The sequence below is a fragment of the Trachurus japonicus genome, chromosome 3 (genome assembly GCF_045865225.1).
Source record: "Trachurus japonicus isolate A0001 chromosome 3, Traja_1.0".
In the NCBI taxonomy this organism is placed as follows: domain Eukaryota; kingdom Metazoa; phylum Chordata; class Actinopteri; order Carangiformes; family Carangidae; genus Trachurus; species Trachurus japonicus.
In genome coordinates this window covers 34,411,873-34,423,498 of record NC_140909.1, presented here as the reverse complement: position 1 = coordinate 34,423,498, position 11,626 = coordinate 34,411,873, and the positions used below count along the sequence as shown (strand labels likewise).

The 11,626-nt window shown below is 40.6% G+C and overlaps 1 protein-coding gene across 1 annotated transcript; it reads right to left on the bottom strand.

The window, feature by feature from the left end:
- Positions 1 to 3,326: 3,326 nt before the first annotated feature.
- LOC146990274 (uncharacterized) lies at positions 3,327 to 11,567 on the bottom strand. The gene is made up of 8 exons (XM_085773153.1): positions 8,491 to 11,567; positions 8,256 to 8,289; positions 7,563 to 7,646; positions 7,266 to 7,357; positions 5,684 to 5,801; positions 5,498 to 5,602; positions 5,244 to 5,408; positions 3,327 to 5,138 (listed from the first exon to the last, which is right to left on the bottom strand). Exons 1-8 carry the CDS (start codon positions 8,725 to 8,727, stop codon positions 4,897 to 4,899), a joined length of 1,077 nt encoding a protein of 358 aa, XP_085629279.1. The 5' UTR covers positions 8,728 to 11,567; the 3' UTR covers positions 3,327 to 4,896.
- Between the last annotated feature and the right edge of the window lie 59 nt (positions 11,568 to 11,626).

The following is an 11,626-nucleotide window of genomic DNA, read 5'->3' as shown; positions in this document are numbered from 1 at the left end:
TATGATTGATGGGTGCATGATTGAGTTGATTTAAGCCATGATTTTATCTTGGATTTTAAACGGTGCTAATCTCTCTGATCTCGCTTGGTACTGAGTTCCAATAATTAGTAGCTCTGACAGAAAAGGCTCATCTGCCAATCTCAGAGCTTCACAGTTTACGCCTCGCTCTGCTCCTTTGTCACACTGATAGCCAAGAACTGTCTCTTGTTTTGTGATCAGATTCCATTTAAGGCCTGGACTACACGTATATGGATATATATATATTTTTTTAGTATATGTTTTTTGGCGTTTTTGCCTTTATTTGATAGCACATAGTGAGATAGACAGGAAAGGGGGAGGCAGACAGAGGGGGAATGACATGCAGGAAAGGTCTGCTCGACACGGGACCCGAACCGGGGGCGCCTGCGTTGAGGACTGTAGCCTCTACATGGGGCGGCCGCCTTAACCACTGCGCCACGCACCGCCCCAGGATATTTTTTTAAGCGGATATTTTCGTCCTCGTTTTTTTTTTTTTAAACTCTGTCCACACCACAGAAATATCTCTGTCCATATGAAGAGGCAAAACTGAAAACGATCGCCTCTGAAGCCTGCAATGCCATGCCCGGCCGATAGGTGGCGATGAGCAAAACGTAAAATATCACAGAAGAAGAACGTTATGAGCATGCGCAGTCAAACGGTCCAGAAGCAGTGTTGCCAACTTGGCGACTTTCTCGCTAAATCTGGCGACTTTCCAAACCCTCTTGGTGACTTTTTTTGTCAAAAGCGACTAGCGACAAATCTCGTGACTTTTTTCCAGTGATATTATAAACGTTTCTGGTTTGGAGACTCGGACCTGAAAGCACGAGCAGCGGTGCTGCCGCAAGCACTCACCAGTAGTCAGCCTACACAATAGTGTCACGGAGCAGTCTCCGCTGCATTCAGAGACACACTGCTCCACGCTACAGACATATAAAGAGCACTGAGGTAATGATGTCATTTAGCGACTTCTAGCGACCTTTACGACAGCCAATAGCGACTTTGCTTACTGAGGAGTTGGCAACACTGTCCAGAAGAAGCAGTCAAACGGCGGCAGTTAGGGTGTTTGCCGTGTTCGTGTGGTTGAGAGGCCCAATTGGACAGAAAAATGTGCCTTTAGGAAAATATTGTATTCTTATAGTCCAGGCCTAAAATACAATAACTCAATTCCAATTAAAGTTTAATGTTTACTGGGCAGATGGAGGAACCATCAACAGTATGTGAAGCAAAGCAGCCACCAGTTTCCACCACTTCCACCACTTCACTGCAGGTTAATGACTGAGGTTAATTTAAGGTGAGGACTTCTGATGTAGGATTTAAAGTATAATTAGGATTAAGTTGAGGTTATCGTCAGGATTAAGGTTTAGCTCTTCTTTGCTGTGGTTCAGTGAGTGTTGATTAACTCCAGTTTATTCAGCAGCGGTTCTCTGCAGACACAGATGAAGATGGTTGCTGTAGTACAGATGTTGTTCACAGACTTCGTGTCTCTGTCTCGTCTCATATCTTCTCCATGTTTGCCTTTTTCCTTCTCCACACTTTCATCACCTTCATCACCCCCCCATGTATTTCCCCTCTCTCTCCTGACTCTCTGTGGCTTGTGGGATCACAACATCCCCCTCAGTGATATGCAGGACTCAGATCCTAAATCCTTGCAGTGCTCATCTGCTCTATGGAGATTCTCTTCTCCTAATGTGATTCAGCCAGCTCTCACCATCTCTGCTCGATGCTGCTTCACTCTGTAATGTGTTTACAGCTCATGAATAAATGTGAGGCGTTGAGGCCCTGGGCTCAGTTTGCCAAGAGTTTAGATTTTGTGTTTTTGGCCGTGCTGGACAACAAGATATTTCAGAGGTTTTATTTATTTATTTATTTTTTACTGTACTGTATTTATATTTACAATATATTTATTTTAATACTGTATTTTACTTCTACTGTAACTCAGTGTAACTGTAATTATGTTAAACAGTCAGTTAATGTAAATGAAGGCAGTGTTTGCTATACCATCATTTGTATTCGGAAACTATAGACTAGGGATAGTCCAACATTTTGACGTTTGAAGTTTGCCCATTGCCATAATCCCTATAGTCATAGCAGTAGGTTTGTTACCTTTAATTGTCGGTGCACAACCCAGTCGCCAGGATGAAATGTCGACATTGGACGTTTCTGCAAACCACGGAAACGTCCGTTTTCAACGTTTTTGAGCTAAATTACGTCCAATGTCAACATTATGTTGGTCGCACATTTTACATGGGCCAAAATCACGTTCCATATCAACATTTCTGAAACGTTCCATATTAACATTTCTGAAACGTGTATCCACGTTTGCTTTCTGGCTGCGGAAACGCTCAATAGCAGTGAGAAAAACTAAATTTTAAAATAGAATAAATTTAGATCTGGCATCTAAAAGTGTTTTGATAACATTTCTATCGACAAATATGTGTATTACTTTTGAATGCATGCGCATTATGTTTTGTTTGTAACTCATACGGCGATTACAGTTGTTAATTGAATCATTGCCTCCTCGGAGCTGTGACGTTATTGTGTTTTTTTTGTTGCGTTATTTCATGTAACTGCTTATTGACAACTTTTTAATAAAAACATTTCCTCAATAAAGGATAAGTTGTGCCTCGCACAGTCGTTGCCATAACGACAGTGACGCTGCTCACCTAGTTTCCGGTACCCAAACTTTATTGGTTTGAGGCCAATCTGCATTTAATGAGGTCTTTGTTTAATTGCTGAACTAGTCAATGAAGCAACGTGACATGTAGCAGGTAATGATCCAAATGTGACCTTAATGTAACGGACAACAAGTCACGTCATTCCGCGAATTGACAGCCCGGACAGATTTGCCAGACGCATAGCTTCCGCCAACAGAAACCACGAAAGTTGTTCATTTCAGCCCAGCGCCTCTATATGACATGGTTCATTGATTGGTGTCTAATAAATAACTTTAGAGACAGCAGTCTACAAGTCTGACTACCGTACGTATTTCTTCAATCATACGATAGAAATTATGACGTCAATACCTCGGTGACATAGACGCTCAGCGCCAGACACAACAGCGCCTCCTCCTGTGCCAGCAACGTAACGACACCAACAGGGATTGCACAGATTAATGACAGTCTGTAGTGTTTATTCTGTCTATTCAAGGCTATGATCACAGTAAGCTGTATACTGAGAACCATGTTCATTTCATTTAAATAAAATAAAATGTGGAATCTATTTCAATTGTCCACAAGAATAAAAATTTAGAACAATTTGTAAACTCTTTTGAATAAAAACCAAATGAGACAAATTCCAAAATTCTTTGCTTTATTTCAACACAAATGCACATTATACAATGTTTCTCAAAGCGCTTCCTGTACAGTAAGCTGCACTCTTAACACCCACAGGTGAAAGGTTTGACCACTGTCAACTTGTTAGCACAGTGCTATTGCAGAGGGTCAGCTCTCCATTATGCTTTTAAATGGACCCATCCATTAGAATGAACCATTGCCATGTCATACATATCACTATTGAACAGTTTTTTGTCTCAGTTTTACGGTAGAAAACATTTGCTCACTTGTTCCCATCAACATAACCCAACCTTAGCGAGTGTGTCTGCTCTGAAACACTGACTGTGCTGCTATGTCTGTAACGCATAACATTTTGTAATTGCATAAGGCAAGGTGTGCCTTAGACGTGCAATAGATGTTACAAAAAAAGTCAAGTCAGTTTATGAAAACATAAAAATGTCAAAGTCCAAAAAACAGCCCTGCCATGAGTGAAAAGAAATTTTAGCGAATAACTGTTTGGTCCGTGGCTTCAATGAACTGAAGGCGCAGATGAAAGTCACCTGGTTACATGTGTGGTCCCAAAAAAAAGAAAGAAAAAAACTATACACAAATACATAAACACAAACAAGTGTCTGAGACACTGTGTCTGTCCTTGACAGAGGATGTAGGCGCTGATGGGAGGGGCAGCCGCACCCACTAAATCATATCTACCAGCCGCACACATGCACTCTCACATACAAACAAACACTACAGCTCATTCAGTCTCACTATCGCTGTCAGAATCCATTATGCCTTCAAAAATGTCATCCTCTTCTGCCTCCTCCTCCTCCTCCTCCTGCAGGACACTTCCTGTGACCAGTGTTTGATAGACGGCCTGCACCTCCGCCATGAGCCTCTTTGTTGCATCCAACTGGGCTTGTACAGTGCACCACAGTCCCTCATAGGCCTCAGGAGGAAGAGCTGAAGATAGAAAGATAGATTTTATTGGCAAAATACAGAATATTTTAAAAACAAACATGTCAACACAACTGCTGCCAAAGGGATAAAAACACAAAAAAGCCATTGGCTCATTTCCATTGTGGTCAGTGAGTGTGTCCGTGTGTATCAGTGGGTGTAAGTGCATGTCTATAAGGCGGCAAGGGGAAAGATAAACCTTTGTCTGTCACAGTAACGGAAATCATCTTTGGCAAGCACGAAAATACAATCCTGTAGACCAATACGCACATTCCATTGGTGTTGGGTGGTGATGGGAGCAGATCCCCAGTCAAATTCTAATAAAATAAATTAACATAAGCTCTGTTCATTGGGCCAACGTTTTGGTCTTTTGATCTTTATCAGGACCAACATGCTACACTTGTTGTGTGGCTTCATTTGAACACCACAGTTGGTCCTCATGAAGGTCTACAGTATAGACTAATACGTTGACCCATTAAAAAGAGCTTATTGTGAGTGCGGGAGCAAGCTGCGATTTTTTTATGCGTCTGTACTGACATTGAATCACTGAAAGACCTGAGCTTCCTTAGTAGGTGGAGATTTGTACACAGGTAGGTATGAAAAGAATGATTAATTCACTTTTACTTGTTAAGTGTATGTAACAATCCTTTTGTTATAACGTAAAAAACTTGACTAAAGTCATTTGCAATGTTGCAACATTCAAAAATGTTATACACTTACAGTCTCTCACTTCGTCATCACTGATGGATTCTCTCAGACGCCTCGAGTAGCGGCAAAGCGACTTCCAGTGTCGCTGCATTTCTTTGAGGAGAATGCCAGCCTCTTCTCCAAGACGCTTGACGAGCATGACTTTGTCAAAGGCCATCTTTTTCCTTCTTAAAGGAATGTCCGATTCTGTAATGAGAAAAAAAAAGAAAAAAAAAAGGGACTGATGTTTTAAGTCAGATATGAATGCATTACATACTTTGAAATAACTACAAAACTGAGGTAAACCCATACCCTGATCCCATGGCCATAGAGGGCACTCCACAGCCAGGATATCATCGGCAGCAGGAACAGCCTCTTCAAAAGGGACGAGCAGGTTGTAAAAACCAATGACCTCCGCCAGTTTGCTTTTCTCCTGCTGAATTTTTGTGGTGATCCTCTGTCTGGCCTTGCTGCTGTCTGAAATATAAATGCACATACATCTCATTAAATAATGACTATTACAATTGTAATGAGACCAAAAGACAAAAACATTGACTTGTACGCACCATACTGACGATATTTGGCTTGCTTTTTTTGTTGGATGCTTAACACCAGGCTCTCCATGACACGCTGAAGCCCAGGAGCATCCTCTGGACTGATGTTTGCTGGGGCTGTTCAATATCAGAGTTTAGAAAACATACATTTAAATAGTCAAGAATTGTCACTTATATTTTAGCTAGAGCCATACATACTTGCTGCAGCCCATGCCCGAACATCGTCAACCCACTGCAGTAGATCTTGATCGGTGATGCAGAGGTCACTTTTCAAGATGTTCAGCTCCTTCTCCTCTTGGACTGTCCTCTGCAATATCTGTTATAGATTTGTGTTAGAATTGTTATTTCTTTATTTCAACTGACTCAATTTCACAAGAATACATTTAATACATGGGCCTCATTCACCAATATCTTCTTTAGAAAGAAAATTCTGAAAGATTCTTAAGAATCTGTAATGAAAATTCTTAAGAATCAAGAACTCAATGTCGCATTAATCAACAGCAGAGAAGGTGAGGTAAGTAGGAAAGTTAAAAGGCTCAAACTAAAATCTGCTGAGAGAGCACTGGACTGCAAACATATAAACAACATTAGTAGTGACATGGAGGTACTGCTGCTGGAAGTGAAAGAAGCAGAGTGCCAACTGATGAAGTAAAGAAGAAATGGTTTGCTGGGTTTCCCCCAGAAAACTTGTTAAGATCAGTGGTAGGGTGGCCCACCAGCGTGCAAGTGTGTTTGTTGTGACGAGGGCCTGATCCCATCAACTGATGGCAGGGCCCTATAGGTAACAGATTCATTAAACGGGTAGTAGAAATTAAAAGCTGTGATTCCATAAAGCTGATGTTAGAAGTTGACTGGAAATTTGAAATATAATAACTATGTATTATCCTAAGATATTTATGTAACATCTAAACACCAGCTATAGCAGAGTCTTACAGAAAGGCACTCTTGAAATGCTGTTCAAGCTGAAGCAGCAGTCTGATGAGCATTACGTCGGTGAAAAATCACATTTGTGACATTTTCAGGTGATGGAAAAAGAAAAAAAAAAGAGGTGATGGAAAAAAACGAAACACATCCATACTTTACGCTCCTCCCCTCTGTTTGAAGGGTTAGACAACTGTCTAACCTCTGCCATCACAGCTTTAAACAGCAGGCAGTAGATGTCATTGGTTGTCTATTTGTATATGTATTTTTTTTCTGGTGGTGTTTGTGTGTTGGTATCTTTGGAGCAGATCTGTGCAAATGAATTTCCCCCAGCGGACAATAACTCATGAATGTGAATCTAAAAGAGATAAGCTAAAGAAGGGAGATGCAGAGCAGTGGAGGGGAGAGGCTGGTCAAGACTGATCTGAGCTGGACCAGCACATCAGGTCATCAGTGAGAGGCACCCTGTGTTGCCTTCTAAATATCATATATCATATGATCATTGCTATTGGACTCAATTTTGTAATAAACATAACTGATATGAATTAACTAAAATATTACTAAAAACAACCTAAATTATGACAATATTCCAATTCAAATCATACACTACAAACTGCACAGAAAAAAACAATTTTGCACAAGCATCAGTTCTCAAATGTGTGTGCAAGTATGCTCCTTAGTGTGCATTGATTTTGTTCTTAGACGTTTGTTGAACGATTGTGGCATTCATGATTTTTTTTTTCCGGGATTTTGTTCTCGAGTTAGAACTTCAGAACAAATTTTTTCTCAAGAACGGTTTGTGAATAAGGCCCAATGTCCTCCATGATCAGACATGTTAATGTGTCAGCAGGAATCATACCTTGACATATCTTTGAGAGAGGTATCTGTGCAGGTTTTGCCTCTTCCTTTTATTCCAGCCTCTAGCTTGCAGAGTTATCATATCTGTGCGTGCTATGAGTGAAGGGGAGAAAGGTTACCTTGTGTTGCAATAGAGAGCTTTTAGCTTAACAATTTCACTTTTGTTCTATCATGATAAATGTAAAAAGCCTGGATGTGAGCCAGAAATGTGAAGTCAACTGTTACAATAATCACTGTGGTGATATGACAAATTCTGTACTACAGGACAAGTTGCAGAGTACATGCATTATTTACTTACTGGATTTGGTCATATACTTTGTTGTCAATGCAACCCGTGACAAGAAGGAGTTAACCTGCTCTACCTCCTCACCAACAGTCATACCTAATAAGATTGGGAAAATATGACAGTTTGATTAGAATACAGTATGTGTAATTCAAGTTTGATTTCAAATTACTTGGGCAGATTAGAACCAATGGAATTAACCAGATAAACAGACATTTGGAGTTTATAACACTTCAGCTTGCTTATGTTGACTAATTCAATGAATACTTTCCCCAATCCACATGCTCAACCTGTCCCCTTAAGACAATACAACATGTTTCTGTAGTGATGTTAACCACAGTCCACATTCAAAGTGAATGTGGTTGCATGGATGACACAAACAGCTCAGAGGCCGAGTGAGTTATACCAATAAAAAAAAATGCTTAGCCATGCTTTTTACATAACTTGTTTTCATTGAAGACAACACAAACCAAAAGCCGAATTTAAAACGAAACATTTGAGAGGCTAAGGGGACTACTATCAATTTGTTAATCACTTGAAAATGTGAACAAATATTTGCTCATTAATCAAGGAATACATTGCAATAGTCATGATATTATTTGAAATCAGAACACAGCCCTTGTAATAACTCCTTAATGCCATTTTAAATATGAATGTTTAAGTGACTGTCTTCTGTGCTGTCTCTCTGCTGCATGTTTGACAACTAACCTGCTCCTTCCTGATTACGGCCACCCCACTGCACCTGTAGAGCAATAGGAAATCACATTTATCATTCCACATATAATCTAAATAAATGCTTTAAAAAAATATAGCACACAAGTTTTGAATTGGGAAAGGACACAACTAGTTTAGAAGAATAAAACCTAGACTTAAGCTTCAACTGTATAACATTTTATTCATTTATTATAGCACAAGCAATGCATAAGGTGAAGGATTAATTTACCTCACATTTGCCGGAGTGCCCCTTAGCGTGCATCACTGACAGGAATGGCTTCTGTTTTAAAAGTGGGGACAGTTCTGGAAATGTCTCACACACCTTCTGCAGATATGGGTAATACTTGCACATAATGTCTGTGCAAATAAACCCTATTTTGGTGTCAGCTGTGCCAAGCTCCTTCTGCAGGAACATAGGGTAGGCGAAGATTTCCCCTCTGAACATGTTGAGTGCCCTCAACAACATGCCATGACGGCAGACAGCCACCTCCACACCCTCTTCATCCACCTTTGCCCCCGACTTTTTGGAAGTTTCTCTTGCCGCTGTCCAGCGAGACTTCCCACACACACCTTTTCCAGATACCTATGAATCATTTGGAACACATTAAAAACATGGAAAACTATTTATGCTTTAATATTGTAACACTATTCTAACATGATATTTGAACAAAATTGACTATTCTGTTACTCCACTTTGTTGTGGTTGGTGGAGAAGAGTGAAGTATTCAGTACAGTTCTGGTGGATTTGTCTTTTACAGAGGTCTTAATGTTTTACTTTCCATCCAATTACTGATGTAGGATCACATCTGTAGGGGCCATATCATAGTCCTTCTCCAAGTGTTAGGGGTTCCATGGAGTCTTAATCTAATATCGGACATGTTTTCAACAAAATAACACAAGGATTGGGGCACTGAGTGGCGCAAGAGGCTAAGCAGGTCCCCAATGTAGAGGCCACAGTCCTCAATGCAGTTGGCCCCGGTTCTAATCCCGCATCGGGCACCCTTTCCTGCATGTCATTCCCCTCTCTCCATCTCCCTGTTTCCTGTCTCCCTCAACTATACTATAAATAAAAAAAGGGATCAAAAGCCAAAGAAATATATAATCAAAAATACCACAAGGATCAAGTACCACAGCAGCCTTCTCATCCTGTCTAAACAACCCTAGTCAGAGGCAGTCCCACCTACCTCACACCCTTCTAGTGTAACCGTGCCAATCAGAACCTGTCCCATCCATCTCAACCAGCAACTGCTGAACCCAAGTAAATTTAGTAGGTGGGGACACCCAGGGGTATGGATGGAGACACCTTCCTCCCCTTTCCCATGAAATATGGGGCACAGCAAGTACAGTAAGTAAGCACACCTCTTAATACCTTACTTGACAAATACAAATAATTTATTCTTCAGATAAAAGGCTAGGTCACCCACATCTTTAAGGTTGTATCTTATGTTATTTTTATTTTAAATTTGAAATGATTCGATAAACCTATCTATGATCTAATCCATAAACTGTTCTTATCTACCCAGCAGTAGCAAAACTCACAGGTTGGACTGCATTCCGAATGGTCCCCACAAAGTCTGCCACATCCTTGTCCCGTGCAAAGAAAGCACCATCAAAGTATGCTTTTTCTCCCGTTCTGAAAAATAAGACAAGAGAGCTACTACAATACAGACACCAAAGCTCTTTTGATATTGTAGCACACGTAAGTTTTGTGATTGATATTTCTTCTCCAAAAATAACAAATGGTACTTAAATTAAGTAATTAATACCCTTTAGTACGATTGAAACGATACATCTTTCTGTTTCCATCAAGAGACACTGCTGTCATGTCCTCAGTGCAGGCTGGGCATGAGAAGTGGTCAATGTTCAAGAGTTTTTCCTTCTCATGCCTACAGTAGGTCCACTCTAAGAAGCTGCGCTGTAGGCTGTCACCACATATACTCCCAGACTGCAAGTAAACAGGATGTAAAGATATTTAATTGTTAATTTGATAAGCTCTGCAGAACATTATGTAGAATTTTTAATAGGAGGAAAATATGTTACTGACTGCAATATTTAACGGCATAAAATATTTTATGACTTACACGGCCAAAGTTGCTGGAACGATTGTCTAGCATCTTTACAAAAGCCTGTCTGGACAAGGCTGGTGCACTTATTTTCATCTCTTCAAATGAGTTGAAAACATCTACTGTATACACTGTGTGAAAGTCAACATTTCCAGGCCAGTAACCACTGGCCAGGAGGTGCTTAAGACCAGGAGTCCATGTTGCGACGCAGGACTTGCAGGTGATGTGGGGTAGTGACAGATCGTATCGTCCTGTCGAGACAAAGGAAACATAACGTTCTCAAAATTAACAATTCTAAGAGAGATTTGCTTGATCAACTCAACATATTCAAAACATCATAGTAGCATGATTACCATTTATGGAGACCAGGATAATGGCTCGTCCAACACCAACAGTGTTGTTGGCAGAGTCACATGTACAAATCCGAGTTGGACAGGCAACTGGTAACAGGCATGCTACAAATAAGCAAAAGAAAGAAAGCCTAAAAAAAACAGAACTTTTGAACCACTTCAAACCAGGGAAGGGTGATTAACCAATTACATTTAGGTTAAAAAGCTGTCAGACCAGATGATATTTGAGGAGAGTGCTATTAGTCACATTGATGTGGTCTTTAAAATACAGCAAGAATAAAATTGACACTTTTTGGAATGTAAAGACTTTGTGGTAAGCTTGTATGACAAGAGTCCTCAAAGCAGTCTTTGAATAAGGAGCTGCAACAAACTTACAAACATTGAGGTCCATTGTACTAAATAGGACAAATGCATTTCTTGCCTTTGAAAATGTTTTGAGAAGCCAATGGACAAAAACTGTCCCGCTTCAAACTTACCTTGTTCACGTATTGTATGTGCCCCATTATCACTGGCTATATATCGAGTTGGAGGAATCGGTTGGTAAAAGCCTTCCAACATACAGTCTCTGTTGTGCAAAACAGAATTGCGATGGACAGATACATCACACGTGCTGCAAAACAGCTCTTTCGGAAGGCATTCCCGGCAACGGATGACAGCCTGTTCTTTGTTGCAGTGGTGACACAGCTCGTGAAGAGTGTTCTCTGCCGACAGCATCATGTCCAACAGCAGTGGCCTGGCATTTTCCCACTTTGCCTCAGACAGTGTCTGCCGCATGTCCCAAGTTCTACTACTGCACACCACAGCCTCATAACATTGGAATGGATCATCGTTTAAGGTGTCCTTCAACATCTGGAGCTGGCAGTCTAGAACAGAGTGACATTTGCTGAGTCCGGCTCAAATTATTTATTTATTTACGATTATTTTGGTGCGTTCCAGGCAGGCTTTTGAACTC

Bases quoted from the DNA above. Each gene is read 5' to 3' on its own strand.
- LOC146990274 (XM_085773153.1), bottom strand. From the start codon at position 8,727: ATGTTGTTGAGGGCACTCAACATGTTCAGAGGGGAAATCTTCGCCTAC. The intron at 7,358-7,562 runs GTAAGTAAATAA...CTTCACTCATAG, and splicing joins AAAGTATATGACCAAATCCA to CACGCACAGATATGATAACT. The intron at 5,139-5,243 runs GTATGGGTTTAC...TTCTCATTACAG, and splicing joins TCTATGGCCATGGGATCAGG to AATCGGACATTCCTTTAAGA.